Raw genomic sequence first — 18,723 nt, forward strand, 5'->3', positions numbered from 1 at the left:
AACAGTCTTGAAATACCAGAGAGTCTGGATTAAAAACAAAAATATTTTATCTATGCCATCTGTTTTCATTCATGAAGGTCTGTAACAGCAAATATGTTGAAATGTTCTCTGGATTATTCATATTTCCCCTAATATATTTTGTTTCTGACTTTTTGAATCCTGCTTGTTAACTAAAGTAATCATTATCTTCAATAGAAGGATGTTTCAGTTGCTGCACCTGCCAAATTCTGCTTGTAGCTAAGAGGAGATGATATATTTATATTCTGACACAATTAAATAAAAATATTTTTAATTTTATAAACCATGCATTCATCCTTACTTCCTCTACTCAATGTTTGCAAAAAAGAGAACCAGGTTGGATGTTTAATTTTTTAGAATCTGAATCACTCTTCATGTTTAAGCAAGCCAAAAATTAAAGAATCATTTGCCTTGTTTTTTAAGTTCCCTTTATGTTCAAAACATTAGAAAAACTAGGGATAACAGGAACTTTCCTCGACATTGTGAAAGCTATCTATGCTAAGCCTCAGGCTAGCATCATTCTGAATGGAGAAAAATTGAAGGCATTCTCTCTAAAATCAGGAACAAGACAGGGATGCCCTCTATCACCACTTCTATTCTACTCTTGTACATTGCTGGTGGGACTGCAAATTGGTGCGGCCAATATGGAAAGCAGTATGGAGATTCCTGGGAAAGCTGGGAATGGAACCACCATTTGACTCAGCTATTGCCCTTCTCGGACTATTCCCTGAAGACCTTAAAAGAGCATACTACAGAGATACTGCCACATCGATGTTCATAGCAGGACAATTCACAATAGCTAGATTGTGGAACCAACCCAGATGCCCTTCAATAGATGAGTGGATAAAAAAAATGTTGCATTTATACACCATGGAGTATTACGCAGCACTAAAAAATGACAAAATCATGGAATTTGCAGGGAAATGGATGGCATTAGAGCAGATTATGCTTAGTGAAGCTAGCCAATCCCTAAAAAACAAATACCAAATGTCTTCTTTGATATAATGAGAGCAACTAAGAACAGAGCAGAGAGGAAGAGCAGGAAGAAAAGATCAACATCAATCAGAGACATGAGGTGGGAGGGAAAGGGAGAGAAAAGGGAAATTGCATGGAAATGGAGGGAGACCCTCAATGTTATACAAAATTACATATAAGAAGTTGTGAGGGGAAGGGGAAAATAAACAAGGAGGGAAATGAATTACAGTAGATGGGGTAGAGAGAGAAGAGGGGAGCGGAGGGGAGGGGAGGGGGGATAGTAGAGGATAGGAAAGGTAGCAGAATACAACAGTTACTAATAGGGCATTATGTAAAAATGTGGATGTGTAACCGATGTGATTCTGCAATCTGTATTTGGGGTAAAAATGGGAGTTCATAATCCACTTGAATCTAATATATGTAATACAAGATGTCAAGAGCTTTGTAATATTTTGAACAACCAATAAAAAAAAAGAAAAAGAAAATTAGGAAAAGAAAACATTGTAGTTCACTCAGCAAGCCTCTCCTTCTCCTAATTGGGATCTACTGATTAATTTGCAAAATAGTAGGCTAGTTTTTTTTCTTTAATATATTTAAAGAATTATTATTATTCAATTAGAAATGGTAACAAATGAGACTAAGAGCATGCTATTTCCTGTGCTTCCACATACCTGTATTATGACCTGGAGAACATTAATATTAGTTTTCTCATTTCCACTATAATTCTAGGTAAAATGCTCTTTTCTCACTCCTAATATATTCATTTTAAACATTATAATTGGCACTTCAATTTGAATAGTGACAGTTTTAGGTCATTTGTATTGTAACTGTCTTCCTTTTCCTAATGTAGATATTTATTAGTATTTAAATTGTTTTTAGATTTTAATCTTTAAATCTCTTTCTGCATTCTCATTTGACAGAATCTCTTCATGCTCCACTTTATAATATCAGGATATGATTCTTTTACCCCTTTCTCTACATTTTATCCCTTCCTTCCTTTTTGTATATCAGCTACAGCTTCTACTTTTACATTGTTAAGATGACTAATATTTATATTCTGTCTTGTAACAAATCATGGTTGACCACAGGATGACTCTAAACTTTAAAAACGAATACGTAATACTTAACTTATAAGACAGTGCAAGTATTGTGTTAGAGTTTTGTGTCTTTCCATAACTGATATATTATAAATTACCTGGCCAGTCTAGGGAGTGATTCTAGCATTGAGGAGAATTAGACTAGATTTTCTTATATTTTGTGTATTACTTAAATTCCTCACATGTTACAGTTCATTTTATATTTGAACCACATTAATTCTTTGAACTTTCTTTTCTGGAAGCTCTCTTTTGTAGATGTTAGTCTTTTCCATCCTGGACTAAATATTCTTTAGACATAGTTTAGGGCAGTAATCCTGGGGTTTTCATGAATTACTTTTTTTTCTTGAATTACTTTTTTTTTCATGAATTACTTTCATAAATTACTGGACTATTAGGATATTTGGGCTTCTTTTTTTTCTTGATTTACTCCCTCATTTTGCCTGAGTTAGTTCTTAACTCTGTGGGGAAAATAATTCTCAGCTCTTGCATGAGTAAATGTGTTTTTATTCTGCCTTCATCAAAATTGATAGTTTGGATAGGTATAGAATTCTAAATTGAATTATTCACTTCATCTAGCATCCTTTGTGGCTAATGAAAAGTCTGATACCAAGTGACTTGTTTTAGTCTCTTTGAAACCTTTTAGTTTATCATTTATGTTTTGAAATGTCCTTTGCACATATCTGATAGATTATTCTTGTTCATCAGTGGCTTTTTCCATTTGAAAACTCTTCATTTTTTTCAGTTTTAGAAAATTTTCTCCCAGAAATTTTTTTCTCTTTTAAGTTTTTGCTTTCTCATTCATCATTTTTACCCTGATGCTGTACTTCATGTTTTGGCTATCTTTTTTTTCTCTTATTTTTCAGTCTCTTGTTTTTTCTTCTACTTATGGAAAATTTTCTTGATTTATTTTTTAGTGCTTCTATGAAACTTTATGTTTAGCAATAATATGCTAATATTTAAATATTTTTTGTTATTCTTCTCAGGAAGCATGTTTTTCTGGTTTTACAGCCAAATGGCTGTAAAACATTTGGCTCTCTCTTGTTACTTTAACCAGAAGTTTTGTATTTGGTTTAGCTCAGTTTTGTTGTTTTGTGTTTGCTCCTTAGGTTCTCTCTGTTTCTTGTTTTATTTCATTCCTTTGTGGTCAGTTTTCCAGCATATTTTGGCCAGTCATTCTCTTGAATGCTACAAATTCTCTTCATATACAACAGATCCTTGATTTTCCATTAATACTTAGAAGAAATAGAAAAGTAATTGGTTAAGTTTTCTCTGTTATGAACAGAAAACTCTTTTCCAGCCCTGCATCTTTCCTGAGTAAGAATTCTGTAAGAACTGCTGAGTAGGGCCGTGATTCCATCAGGGTTAGCTGACGGGAAGCCAGCTTTGGGGCTCAACACCCAGGGTCAGAATCATTCCATTCAGCTTCCTTGTAACATGATTTATACTTCTCCCCATCAGTGTCAGACACCTGCCTATGAAAGCACCAGCTGCTGTATTTCTCTCCTTAAGAATCCCTCATTATCACACTTTCGTAGCCTCACTTCTGAGTCACACTTTCTGACTCTGAGGCCAGAAAGAACCCTCTCTATTTTGAGCCTCTTATTATTATTTTCTAGACACTAACTTCTCTGCAAATTTCATTTTTCCACTTGCCTCCACCTGTTTCTCAGACACTGACTGAAATCATCAGCCACCAACACCTCCAATCGTGTGCTTTTACAGACTCCTCTTCCTTTTCTGTCAGTTATGTCTTCATTGTACTTTTATATTTTTCTTTCAATAGGATCTTGGGAACAGTGGGAGGCAAACACATGTTTCTACTCTCTTAAATCTCTTTTTGTTTCAGAAAGCCATCAGCTCAGTTACCATTCTGAGCTTCAGGGAATTTTACATTGCTTCCATTGTGTAATTTTCTCTGTTTATTTAGCATCCCTTGGACTGAAAACTCTGTATGAGCAATTGTTGTGAATTGGATTCATCTGTGTCTTCCACAGATCCAGAGACTAAATTGCAGGAGGTTATGTCTATTGTAAATGCTAAAGTCTGCAGTGGACTTCACTCTAACCACACTCTTCAGTTTATACTCTTTCTTTCCCTCTGCTTGCCTTGGTGTCTGTTTCTCGCCTCATTATCTTTCTCCTAGTACTGTTTTGCTGTACTCTGCCCTCCTCCCAACCTCTTCTCAATCTTCAGGGGCAAAGCAGCATTTTCCTCTGGTTGCCACCTTCCTTACTGCTCCTACTGGTACGTGAGCCATTTCCAGATATTTCAGTACACCACCCGTGTTTCTCCTTCATGTCCCTACTGCACATTGAAGTTCCCTAGGAATTCTCTGAACAGTTTTGAGATTCGATAATTTTCAACTCATGGCCAATCTTTCTTTATTCCTGCTCACATTCCTTCCTCTCCCCATATTATTTTGAAATAAATCCCACATACCACATCATTTCTTTCACGAATATTTTAGTATATATCTCAATAAGAGCTCCTTTATAATATAACAATACTATTACTAACCTAAATTTCTTGATACTATTACATCCAATAAGTGTTCAAATTTTTTTTGTTTCATGAGTGCCATTAATACTTTTTATTTTATTTGATCCAGTTGGGATCCCTGTAAAGTCTAAAAATTGCAGTTGGTTGATAGTGCCTTTAAGTCTGTTAATCTATAAGCCACCCTTGCATCTCTCCTGAAATTATACAGTGTTATTCAATTGTTTGACATAATTCCATTTCTCACCATATCTTTATATGATTTCAAATATGTCAAAACCTCTTTTTATAAAAAATTAGAAAAGAGAATCTGATAATTTGTTTGAGACTTTGTATAGACATGTTTAACTTAGTCTGATCCAGTTTTTTTTTTTTGTGTGTGTGTGTGTGTGTGTGGCATGGTAGCTGAAAGGCCAGTTCAGTAGTTTCCCTGAGGAACCATGTGCTTATATTTACTGGTTAACATGAAATGTGCTTTTTGCAAGACCAGTGGGGAATTCTCAAACCCCCTGAAATATGTGATAAAATAATATTAAGTATTAAAATAGGAATCATTTTACATTACCAAATTTTGACCCTTGACAAATTAATAAATGAGAACCCAGGATTTTTGAAGGTTGGATCAGAGTCTCTTATATATGAACATATGAAATATTATGTTAGATATAAAATTTGTATTATATATGACATACAGTTATATCAGGCATGACGTTTCACAGCCTTTGTAGCATGCTTGTGTCTGAAGTGGTGGGAATAGGAGGGCTGCCTCAAGAGTGGCAGCTGTTGCTTACTTTTTTGACTCTCAGTTAGTTTTAGTGCAGCAGCATTCATTGATGGAGTCCGGTCTAGTACTTGCTCAGTTGTTTCTCTTGGGTGACAAACAGGGTTGTGTAAGGCATTATTATTTTAATGAATAAAGGATTTTCTCCCTTTTGTTTTTGCCAGAAATAAACTTTAGGAGTATTAGAACCTTTAGGATAAAATGCCAAATAAGAAATTTTCTTGGGCTGGGGATGTGGCTCAAGCAGTAGCACGCTCGCCTGGCATGCGTGCGGCCCAGGTTCGATTCTCAGCACCACATACAAACAAAGATGTTGTGTCCGCCGAGAACTAAAAAATAAATATTAAAATTTTCTATCTCTCTCTCTAAAAAAAAAAAAAGAAATTTTCTTTTATAAAGAGTTCTGATCATTTCCTCCCTGGTTTTAGGAGCTGGGAATCCCAAGTGTAAAATTTTAATTCTTTTGGGAAGAAGTAAAGCTACTTCACAGTCCAGGTAATAAAATAATACTGATTGAAAAATATGTATAGGAATAAAAGTCAATCTTGCTATTCATTTAATGTACTTAAAATATAACACTGGACTTACAAATCATAATAATATAAAATATATTATGAGATTAAATTTCATTGTTTGTATTTCACAAGTATTTTGCCAAAAGACATTTGAAAAATATTTTGGGGAGTGTTGTTGTACATTCTTCACTGTGGAATTTCTGGCATTCAAGAGTGTTACTTAGTCATGAAAGCTGTTAGGATCAGATGATTAGAGATAGAATTTTTCAGAACTGTCTGTATTATTGAAGTGATCAGATGTTGTAATCAAAGGCTGTAGTCTTGAAATGTTTAATTTTTCATATCAGTTTCCCAGTTACAATTGTTGAACAACAACAACAAACCGTATATTAATTAGATTTCTATGGCTGTAACAAAATATCTGAGATGAATCAACTTAAAGGAGGAAAGGTTTATTTTAGCTCATAGTTTCAAAAGTTTCAGTCCAAGGTCATTGTCTCAACACTTTGGGCTGCAGTGAGGCAGAACATCATGGTGTTAAGTATGCATGGTAGAGCAAAACCATTCATCTCATGGTAGGTAGGAAGAAGAGAAAGAGAGGAACATCCAGAATCCCAATATATCTTTGAAGGGCACACCCCCATGATGTACTTCCTCCAACTAGGCCCCCTTCTGAAATTTTCAATCAGCTCCCATAACTCCATCATCTGGAGATCAAGCCTTTAATACATGAGTTTTGAGGAACATTTAAGATCCAAACCATAACAACCCTCAATCAAATAAATTTCACTATTTTCGAATCTTTTTTTGTAGTTGTTGTTCCAGATCATAGCCTGCATCAGACTGTGCTGGTGTGTCTTTTACACAGTTCCCATTCCAATCACTATTGCTTGCTTATGTGATTGTGATAACAAGACAGTTTCAACTCTGCCTAATGTCTATTTCATTTCTCTTCTTAGCAAGCTTTTCCTAACATTATTTTTCTTTTGACTAGGCACAAACAGCACAGCATGATTCTTGTTCCTATCAACACACCTGGAATAAAAATAATAAGGCCTTTGTCAGTTTTTGGGTACTTGGGTAAGTACTCAGTACATATGTCCCTGCTTGCTAATGCAGACCTGAATCTGCAGTGACGCTGGCAAAAATAGAGAGAATCTTAATATATGACAGGTATTCTTGGAAATGCATTTGGCCCTGGCAACGTGGAATTTAGGTGCAGCAGGTGAGGCAGTGCAGCATTTGGCCATATTTCATTTACTGCTTTGGAAAATGCAGAATGTGTTGAAGGAAAAGCAACTCTAAACCACCAGTCTTTTCTCTGTCATTCATGAGAATGGATTAATGAAGTAGATACAGACAAACAGATAAATTGAGATAATCTACACCAAAATTAATTTTTTTTTTGCCTCCAAGTTTACTTTTCTTAGTCAATCAACCTACCACAACTGTCAATAAGCAGTGAGTTGAGTGTTGACTTTGAGTGCAAAGCTTTGCCTTCTGCTCATGGGACAAACTTCTAAGAAGCAAGACTGCTTTTGTTTCCTGCCACCCATCCTGGGCATATGTTCATTGTGTCCATGCTGCTCAGGTCATCCACTGAGCAAGTGCTTATTGAGTGCTGAGTACAGTTCTAAGTGCTTATAATACACAAAGGAACACAAAAGACTAAGATCCTTGCCCTCTGGAGCGTGCACACTGGTGGAAGGAAGCAGGCAATAACGACAAACATAAGTAAATATGTTATATAGCATGTTAACAGGGGATAAATGCCATGCAAAATTGGTTGAAATTTAGGCTTTATGGTGAGTCTAACTTTCTGTTATTAAAGATGACTGACAAATATGTTTGAATAGCAGACACAAGCCTTGGTTTTACAGAAGTTTGACATCAGAGCCTTCTGTAGATGCAGCTATAGGATGTACCCACAAGTGAAGTCTAGGAACAAGATGGGGCACACAAGATCACTGGAGCAAATTGCACATCAGAGTTGTGAGTTGCAGAGCAACAGCATGAAGACACCAAAAATGAATGTCAAATACAGGTTGGGTACAAAGGCAGTCGACTGCAGAGCCTGCTTTTGAATTTTTACTGTGAAATATTCACTAGCATCTTTCCAATTCCCTGTATCCAAGGCCAAAAGAAACAGTGTACAGAATATTGATTTTTAATATCTATTCTGACAGGAAAAGGGTGTGGAGTTAGCTAGAGATAATTTCTATAATTTGATGGGGAGGAGGAGTGATTGTGTTGCCAATCTCAGTGACTCTAATGCCAGCCTTTTCAAGAAGCAAGCGCATAGTGGAACAGTGCAAATTAGGAGTGACATGCCTAAATGAAGGTCAGGTCTCTGCTTCGTGACTAATGCTGAGCCTGCTCTGTCTTCTCAAGCAGGCCCTTTGTATCTTCAGGCATTGGTTTCCACAATGACAAAATAGAATCTTGAATTACATTACTTATTTTCTATTTTTGAAACACCAGATCTTTTCTTCAGGATTCCTAATGTCAAAAAATTAAAAGAAAAAACAATACTAAAATAATAATAATGTAGTCTTGCCAGCACCATGGAGCCCAGTTTTCTTTTTCCATAGCTCAGGGAAACCTCTGGATCAAATGATTTCTAAAGTCTCTTCTCACTTGAACAGATGATGAGTTTTCTGAACTGCTGGGTGCTGGGGGTTCAAGGATGATTTTACTTAGGAATGTCTGTTACACATGAATCTTTTAAACCCTACTTTTTTTGAATAATTATACTTCAGCAGATTCATTATGTATAACTTTATTTTAGTCAACTCATTTTTCTCTTTTTCTTTTTTAAAATTTTTCTCTTTAAACTTGTATTTTCTATTTTACAGATAACTTACATGGAGGACATTTTGAGATCCATTTCCACCAAGTGCGAGTTCCTGCTACAAATTTAATACTAGGTGAGATATAAGTTTGGAAAGATTATTCTCCAGTATCGTATGTTAATATTTTCATACCTAAACCTGTAGAACACATCCAGTCATCCTTTATTTAGGTGCTTTTCTATCTTATTTACTCCATATATCAAAGATAAATTTTCCATTTTGTGACTTGACTTATGTAGAATGATAAAGTTTTATTTAAATGTTAGATGTGTTTGTGTATTTCATATGATTTGAAAACATAGCTAAATACAAAAATCATTCCATATCCAATTTAAAGCAACACCCTTTTTCCCAAGACATGATCTCTGGGTCTCTCCTTGTTTTAAGAAGACTTTAGTATTTTCTGAATTCACGTCTTATATATAGGACAGACGAATAAACAATTTTGTATGCTGTATGCCTGGAAAGACTCTTGCTTATTGGAATTCTACTCAGCCTTCAAAGAATATCTCAAGTGTTATTCCTTTCAGGAATATTTTTGTATTTCTCACCCCATCTACTCAACAAACCCTTGCCAGGCTCTAAAGTTACTATGGTAACAATGATAACAATCTCGTCCTCCTTTCCCTTTCTTTGGCCCTCTCTGTAGCCCTTATCTTTGCCTGTTCTTCTGGATTCTAAATTCCTAGGGTAGGGAATTGTCTCATCCACCTTTGTAACTACTGCAGCACTAATAAACTACCTTATGTATAGTAAGTGCTCAAGAGACAGAGCTTAAGTTTGATTGAAATCTTTAATGATGTTGGTTTAAAAAAAAAAAAACAGATCTCAAAATTCCCTTAAATGCATAATGAACATTCCTTTTTATTTTTCCTCACCAGAGGTAATTTTTATTGAGGGAAGCTCATCATTTTTCTAGAATTTCTGTGAATAACAAAAGGAACATTTTCATGTTTTCCTTTTTCACTTGTAGGTGAAGGGCGGGGATTCGAAATTTCCCAAGGCCGCCTTGGACCTGGCAGAATCCACCATTGTATGAGAACAATAGGTTTAGCAGAACGTGCTTTGCAAATCATGTGTGAACGGGCAGCACAAAGGAAAGCCTTTAAGAAGAAACTGTATGAACATGTAAGGATGATTACATCCTTGAATTTATGGTACCCCAGTATACTACACTAATCATGAACAAAAACAACATTCCTTGGCTAGAGAAATTTACTTTATATGAACAAGGTGATTCTTTCCCATGAAGCATATTTATTCTTTATTTAAATATAGTTTGATGAAAAAATATTTATCTTTTGAAAGTTGAGCTCCTTCAGTGCTTCATCACCTCAGCACATAGTGTGGACAACGGCTTCAAATTTCTCAGACTCCTCTAGAGAACCTGGTCATTAGAGCTCTCTGTGGATATGAAGAGGTTGTACTGGAAGAGGGACCTGCCTTGATCTTTGGTTTTGTGGAAGAAATCAGGACAGATTAGTGCAAAGATGGAAAACAGCCCAAAACTTAGTGAAAAGAGGAACATCCTTTTTATGTGTGTGTAGTGCTGAGGATTGAACCAGGGCCTTGTGCATGCAAGGGCAGCACTCTACCAACTGAGCTACATCCCCAGCCCAAAAAGAGGAATATTCTGATAGATTGAATAGTGAATGGACTCCCAGGAGGAAGTGAGTTCCCTATCACTGGAGAAAGTATGTCAAAATGGGACCAATATTCGGTGGACCATTCATGATATTTTGAATTTTCATCTGCAAATTAGATTCTATTGAGTCTTTTATTTACAAAGCACTATAAACATAGTTACATGTGAGCAATATAATAAAAATCAGCAAAAAGTATTGAGAGGGAATAGAAAGCCTCATTGCAGATTTCCTTGAAAAACTTTCTTTTTTTAAATTTTTATTGTTGGTTGTTCAAAACATTACATAGTTCTTGACATATCATATTTCACACTTTGATTCAAGTGGGTTATGAACTCCCATTTTTACCCCGTATACAGATTGCAGAATCACATCGGTTACACATCCACTGTTTTACATATTGCCATACTAGTGTCTGTTGTACTCTGCTGCCTTTCCTATCCTCTACTATCCCCCCTCCCCTCCCCTCCCCTCCCATATTCTCTCTCTACCCCATCTACTGTAATTCATTTCTCCCCCTTGTTTTTTTTTTCCCTTTCCCTTCACTTCCTCTTTTATGTAATTTTGTATAACCATGAGGGTCTCTTTCCATTTCCATGTAATTTCCCTTCTCTCTCCCTTTCCCTCCCACCTCTCGTCCCTGTTTAATGTTAATCTTCTTCTTATGCTCTTCCTCCCTACTCTGTTCTTAGTTGCTCTCCTTATATCAAAGAAGAGATTTGACATTTGTTTTTTAGGGATTGGCTAGCTTCACTTAGCATAATCTGCTCTAATTCCATCCATTTCCCTGCAAATTCCATGATTTTTTCATTTTTTAATGTAGAGTAATACTCCATTGTGTATAAATGCCACATTTTTTATCCATTCATCTATTAAAGGGCATCTAGGTTGGTTCCACAGTCTAGCTATTGTGAATTGTGCTGCTATGAACATCGATGTAGCAGTGTCCCTGTAGTATGCTCTTTTTAGGTCTTTAGGAAATAGACCGAGAATGGGAATAGCTGGGTCAAATGGTGGTTCCATTCCCAGCTTTCCAAGAAATCTCCATACTGCTATCCAAATTGGCCACACCAATTTGCAGTCCCACCAGCAATGTACAAGTGTACCCTTTTCCCCACATCCTCTCCAGCACTTGTTGTTGTTTGACTTCATAATGGCTGCCACTCTTACTGGAGTGAGATAGTATCTTAGGGTGGTTTTGATTTGCATTTCTCTGACTGCTAGAGATGGTGAGCATTTTTTCATTTACTTGTTGATTGATTGTATGACCTCCTCTGAGAAGTATCTGTTCAGGTCCTTGGCCCATTTGTTGATTGGGTTATTCGTTTTCTTATTGTTTAATTTTTTTAGTTCTTTGTATACTCTGAATATTAGGGCTCTGTCTGAAGTGTGAGGAGTAAGATTTGTTCCCAGGATGTAGGGTCCCTATTTACCTCTCTTATTGTTTCTCTTGCTGAGAAAAAACTTTTTAGTTTGAGTAAGTCCCATTTGTTGATTCTAGTTATTAACTCTTGTGCTATGGGTGTCCTATTGAGGAATTTGGAGCCCGACCCCACAATATATAGATCAGAGCCAACTTTTTCTTCTATCAGACGCAGTGTCTCTGATTTGATATCAAGTTCCTTGATCCATTTTGAGTTAACTTTTGTGCATGGCGAGAGAAAGGGATTCAATTTCATTTTGTTGCATATGGATTTCCAGTTTTCCCAGGACCATTTGTTGAAGATGCTATCCTTTCTCCATTGCATGCTTTTAGCCCCTTTATCAAATATAAGATAGTTGTAATTTTGTGGATTGGTCTCTGTGTCCTCTATTCTGTACCATTGGTCCACCCGCCTGTTTTGGTACTAGTACCATGCTGTTTTTGATACTATTGCTCTGTAGTATAGTTTGAAGTCTGGTATCACTGTACCGCCTGATTCACACTTCCTGCTTAGAGTTGTTTTTGGTATTCTGGGTCTTTTATTTTTCCATATGAATTTCATGATTGCTTTATCTATTTCTACAAGAAATGCCGTTGGGATTTTGATTGGCATTGCATTAAACCTATAGAGAACTTTTGGTAATATCGCCATTTTGATGATGTTAGTTCTGCCTATCCATGAACAGGGTATATTTTTCCATCTTCTAAGATCTTCTATTTCTCTCTTTAGGGTTCTGTAGTTTTCATTGTATAAGTCTTTCACCTCTTTTGTTAGGTTGATTCCCAAGTATTTTTTTTTTTTTGAGGATATTGTGAATGGAGTGGTTGTCCTCATTTCCATTTCAGAAGATTTGTCACTGATATAGTTTCTTTGTAGACCCTTTTGGGTCTGCTAGGTATAGAATCATGTCATCTGCAAATACTGATAGTTTAAGTTCTTTTTTTCCTATTTTTATGCCTTTAATTTCTTTCATCTGTCTAATTGCTCTGGCCAGTGTTTCGAGAACTATGTTGAACAGAAGTGGTGAGAGAGGGCATCCCTGTCTTGTTCCAGATTTTAGAGGGAATGCCTTCAATTTTTCTCCGTTCAGAATGATGCTAGCCTGAGGCTTAGCATAGATAGCTTTTACAATATTGAGGTATGTTCCTGTTATCCCTAGTTTTTCTAGATTTTTGAACATAAAGGGATGCTGTACTTTGTCGAATGCTTTTTCTGCATCTATCGAGATGATCATATGGTTCTTATCTTTAAGTCTATTGATGTGGTGAATAACATTTATTGATTTCCATATATTGAACCAACCTTGCATCCCAGGGATGAATCCTACTTGATCATGGTGCACAATTTTTTTGATATGCTTTTGTATCCGATTCGCCAGAATTTTATTGAGGATTTTTGCATCTAGGTTCATTAGAGATATTGGTCTATAGTTTTCTTTCTTTGAAGTGTCTTTGTCTGGTTTAGAAATCAGGGTGATGTTGGCCTCATAGAATGAATTTGGAAGTTCTCCCTCTTTTTCTATTTCCTGAAATAGCTTGAAAAGTATTGGTATTAGTTCTTCTTTAAAGGTTTTGTAAAACTCTGCTGTATACCCATCCGGTCCTGGGCATTTCTTAGTTGGTAGTCTTTTGATGGCTTCTTCTATTTCCTCAATTGATATTGGTCTGTTTAGGTTGTCTATATCCTCCTGACTCAATCTGGGCAGATCATATGACTTAAGAAATTTATCGATGCCTTCACTATCTTCTATTTTATTGGAGTATAAGGATTCAAAATAATTTCCATTTATCTTCTGTATTTCTGAAGTGTCTGTTGTGATATTGCCTTTTTCATCCCATATGCTCGTAATTTGAGTTCTCTCTCTTCTTCTCTTTGTTACCATGGCTAAGGGTCTGTCGATCTTATTTATTTTTTCAAAGAACCAACTTTTAGTTTTGTCAATTTTTTCAATTGTTTCTTTTGTTTCGATTTCATTGATTTCAGCTCTGATTTTAATTATTTCTTGCCTTCTACTTCTTTTGCTGTTGTTTTGCTCTTCTTTTTCTAGGATTTGAGGTGAAGTGTGAGATCATTTATTTGTTGGTTTTTCTTTTTTTAAGGAATGAACTCCAAGCAATGAATTTTCCTCTTAGAACTGCTTTCATTGTGTCCCATAGATTCCAATAATTTGTGTCTGTGTTTTCATTTATCTCTAAGAATTTTTTAATTTCCTCCTTGATGTCTTCTAAAACACATTGATCATTCAGTAACCTATTGTTCATTCTCCAAGTGATGCATGATTTTTCCTTCCTTCTTTTATCATTGATTTCCAGTTTCATTCCATTATGATCAGATAAGATGCATGGTATTATCTCTACTCCTTTATAATGTCTAAGAGTTGCCCTGTGACATAATATATGATCTGTTTTTGAGAAGGATACATGTGCTGCTGAGAAAAAAGTGTAACTGCTTGATGTTGGGTGGTATATTCTATATATGTCAATTAAGTCTAGGTTATTAATTGTATTATTGAGTTCTATAGTTTCTTTTTTTTTTAGAGAATTTTTTAATATTTATTTTATTTTAGTTATTGGCGGACACAACATCTTTGTATGTGGTGCTGAGGATCGAACCCGGGCCGCACGCATGCCAGGCGAGCGCGCTACCGCTTGAGCCACATCCCCAGCCCCCTATAGTTTCTTTATTCAACTTTTGTTTGGAAGATCTGTCCAGTGGTGAGAGAGGTGTGTTGAAGTCTCCCATGATTATTGTGTGGTTGTCTATTAGATCCTTGAACTTGAGAAGAGTTTGTTTGATGAACATAGCTGCACCACTGTTTGGGGCATATATATTTATGATTGTTATGTCTTGTTGGTGTATGGTTCCCTTGAGCAGTATGTAGTGTCCCTCTTTATCCCTTTTGATTAACTTTGACTTGAAATCTATTTTATTTGATATGAGTATGGACACTCCTGCTTGTTTCCAAAGTCCATATGAGTGATATGATTTTTCCCAACCTTTCACCTTCAGTCTATGTATGTCTTTTCCTATCAAATGCGTCTCCTGTAGGCAGCATATTGTTGGATCTTTTTTTTTTTTTTTGATCCATTCTACTAGCCTGTGTCTCTTAATTGGTGAGTTTAAGCCATTAATATTTAGGGTTATTATTGAGATATGGATTGTTCTTCCAGCCATATTTGTTTATTTATGTTACTAAACATGGTTTGTTTTCCTCTTTGATTATTCCCCCCCCTTCACTGTACTACCTCCCACTGTTGGTTTTCATTGTTATTTTCCATTTCCTCTTCCTGTAATGTTTTGCCGAGGATGTTTTGAAGACATGGTTTTCTAGCTGCAAATTCTTTTATCTTTTGTTTATCATGGAAGGTTTTAATTTCATCTTCCATCCTAAAGCTTAATTTCGCTGGATACACAATTCTTGGTTGGAACCCATTTTCTTTCAGTGTTTGAAATATGTTGTTCAAGGATCTTTTAGCTTTCAGAGTCTGTGTTGAAAGATCAGCTGTTATCCTGATTGGTTTACCCCTAAATGTAATCTGCTTCCTTTCTCTTGTAGCTTTTAAAATTCTCTCCTTATTCTGTATGTTGGGCATCTTCATTATAATTGTCTAGGTATGGATCTCTTATGATTTTGCACATTCGGCATCCTGTAGGCTTCTAGGATTTGGGATTCTGTCTCATTCTTCAAGTCTGGGAAGTTTTCTCATATTATTTCGTTGAACAGATTGCTCATTCCTTTGGTTTGGACCTCTATACCTTCCTGTATCCCAATGACTCTTTAGTTTGGTCTCTTTATGTTATTCCCATATTTCTTGGATGTTCTGCTCATGGTTTCTTAACAGTCTTGCTGAGCTGTCTATGTTCTTTTCAAGTTGAAATACTTTGTCTTCATTGTCTGATGTTCTGTCTTCTAAGTGTTCTACTCTGCTGGTAGTATTCTAATTTGAGTTTTTAATTTGGTTTATTGCTTCCTGCATTTCTAGGATTTCTATTTGTTTGTTTTTTATAACCTCTATCTCCCTGTATAGTTGATCTTTTGCTTCTTGGATATGTTTATGTAATTCATTGTCGAAGTGATCTTTCATTGTCTGATTTTGCTGTCTAATGTCTTCCTTGAGACTCCAGATCATCTGAAGCATGTATATCCTGAATTCTTTATCTGACATTCCATCTGCTGCAGATATTACCTCTTCTAAAGTTGAGTTGACCTGCATTGCTTGTGGTCCTTTCTTTCCTTGTCTTTTCATACTGCTCGAGTTTCTTTCTGCTTGGTGAAACTGTTGTGTTATTGAATTTTCCCCCTATATATTTATATTGCTCTTGTATAGTTGCAAAGTCTCCCTTTTGTGGAGAAAGACAATGTTAACAGTTCTCAATATCAATAGTACATCATCTAAGCACACGTTTTCCTTATTACTACATTTATAGCTAGAGTCTATGTCTACAAATGTTGGTTTTGATTATCGTTTACAAATATAGTCATTAGTTTTATGAAAGGCATACCATTTCTGGTAGCTTGAAGAAAACTGGATTTCAGGTGTAGGATGTTATGTTTATGGGGAAAGGAGTGAGGGTATGGGGTTAATCTAACAGTAACTTTGGAGAGCTCTAACCAATAGATATGTAATTTATGAAAGAATGTATAGATTCAAATTCCTATCTGTATTTCTAAGATTACCCTACTTATGAATAGTAAAATTTAGGGGGTTGCAAGTGGGACAGAGGGAGTAAGAGGGAGGAAAACAGATAACAAGGAAAGGGAGAGAAAAAAGAGAGCTGGAAAAAGAAAATACGAGAAAAAAGAAAAGGAATAAAAGGGGGAAGGGAGGAGGGGCATATGCAATTCCTCTATAGTATATTATTCTGGTGATTCAGTTGTTAAAGTCCTTTTTCGTGTACAATTTTTGGTTTCACATATGTTGACGTTGCGAAGACCTGAGGGGGAAGGGTAGAGGAGACTGGGTGAATGGCTGAAAACAGAGAGAGAAGAGAGAAAAAGAAAGAAAAAAAAAAGATGTCTCTCAGAACTCTGTTTTAATTTCTTCCAGTTGGTGGCATTGTCTATTCCTAGCTTGATTCTCTGGGTTCAGGATGGTGGTGGTAGTCAGTATGAGAGGACTTGAGCTTCCACCTGTGGCCTCTCTACTCTTATTCTCTGAGATGTAAACCAGGTGCCTGATCCGATGCAGAACCGCACTGGGAGCCACGCCAGTCAAACGGTTGGTGGGTTTTAAGGGTTGGTGGTATTTTCCAAGATGAGTTCCATCAGTTTTTCTCATAAGGTGTTTGATGAGGTGGGGGTGTTGGGGAAACGTTATGTTTGTCAAGAGCTCGGTCAGGTGACCACAGGGGCGGGAGGCAGGGCCCCTCCTCCAGTTGGAGTGGTCTGTCTACCTCACCAGCGGGAGGCTGGGCTCCTCCAACTGGGGAGGTCTGTCTACTGCTCAGGCGAGTCGAGGGGCCTGTTCTCCAGGTCGCAGATCTGCCTACCGTGCAGGCACAGGCAGTGGCTGGGCCCCTCCTCCAATTGCGGTGCTCTGTCTACCACGCCAGCGAGCCACTGGGCCCCTTCTCCAGGACACGCAGCCTGCCTACCTTTCAGGCAGCCGCTGGGCCCCTCCTCCAATAGGGGTGATCTGTTTACCACGCAGGGGGTGGGGGGGACCGCTGAGCCTGTTCTCCAGGTCGCAGGTCTGCCTACCTTGCAGGCGCGGTCAGCAGCTGTGCTCCTCCTCCAATTGGGGTGATCTGTCTACCACGCTGGCGGGCCTCTGGGCCTGTTCTCCAGGTTGCAGGTCTGCCTACCTTGCAGGCGCAGGCGGCAGCCGGGCCCCTTCTCCAGGTCGCACCGTCTGCCTACCTTGTGGGCGGTGGCTGGGCACTTCCTCCAATTGGGGTGATCTGTCTACCACGTTGGCGGGCCGCTGGACCTGTTCTCCTGGTTGGTCACAGGTCTGCCTATCTTGCAGGCGCAGGCAACGGCTCTGCCCCTCCTCCAGTTGGGGTGATCTGTCTACCACGCCAGCGGGCTTCTGGGCCTGTTCTCCCGGTCGGTCGCAGGTCTGCCTACCTTGCAGGCTCGGGCGGCGGCTCTCCCTTGAAAAACTTTCTACAGAAAGTGGGATAATGAAATCATCCCCCAAAAAACCTTTCTAATTTTTAAGAAATCATAAAAAAGTATTATTAAATATTTAACATGTACTATTACTAACAAGCTATTATTAGGTAAAATTTGTATTCATAGAACTATATTTGTGTTTACTGGACAAGTATATTTTAGGACATCAATCCCCTTGTAAAGTACACTTGTGATCCTTTTTAAAATTTTTGCAGTATATTTTTTATCCAAATTCTTAGACTGTGTTTGCTTTCCATGAAGTATAACATGTTTAATATTAGTAATAATGGCAGTATTACTAATGCTAATATTAATAACATCAGTAGTGCGGGGGGGCGGGGCGGGCAGGAAGGAGAGAGCCACAAAAAGAATAGCAATGGTTACTGAGATCAATATCTTGTAGTCTTTATGCTCATTCAGCATACACATGGCTTAGTTGCAACACTGTTCTCATGAAGAAAATAGAGCTCACTTTATGATATCATAACTGAGAATAGTTTGTGGTGAACCTCAGAGTACAGAGTACACAGCAGGGGAAGTGTTCAGCTATTGATGGGCACTGTTGGAGAAGGTTTTGGGGTCATGGATACATCCCTGCTGCTGCTATTTAGGGATGAAAGAGTTGCTCCTAGCATCAACTATGGCCTCTTCCCCTTTTCTCTTTTCAGTTTTTGCCACACAATTCATTGAGCAGGGTGAAGGGAGGACAGAGTAAAATTGATACATTGTTCAAAGTGCGTTGGGCATTTTAACCCTATGCTACATCCCCAGCCATTTGCATTTTTTATTCTGAGACAAGGTCTT

At 37.3% G+C, this 18,723-nt stretch overlaps 1 protein-coding gene across 1 annotated transcript in view; it reads left to right on the forward strand.

Annotated features, from left to right (window-relative positions):
- The window catches only part of Acad11 (acyl-CoA dehydrogenase family member 11), an 83,026-nt gene that overhangs the window by 54,734 nt on the left and 9,569 nt on the right, over positions 1-18,723 (forward strand). Inside the window, exons 14-17 of the mRNA XM_076866935.2 lie at positions 5,796-5,862; positions 6,877-6,962; positions 8,738-8,809; positions 9,708-9,862. Of these exons, the coding sequence (XP_076723050.1) occupies positions 5,796-5,862; positions 6,877-6,962; positions 8,738-8,809; positions 9,708-9,862 (380 nt within the window). The remainder of the gene's footprint in view (positions 1-5,795; positions 5,863-6,876; positions 6,963-8,737; positions 8,810-9,707; positions 9,863-18,723) is intronic.

The sequence above is a fragment of the Callospermophilus lateralis genome, chromosome 10, assembly GCF_048772815.1.
Source record: "Callospermophilus lateralis isolate mCalLat2 chromosome 10, mCalLat2.hap1, whole genome shotgun sequence".
NCBI lineage: Eukaryota > Metazoa > Chordata > Mammalia > Rodentia > Sciuridae > Callospermophilus > Callospermophilus lateralis.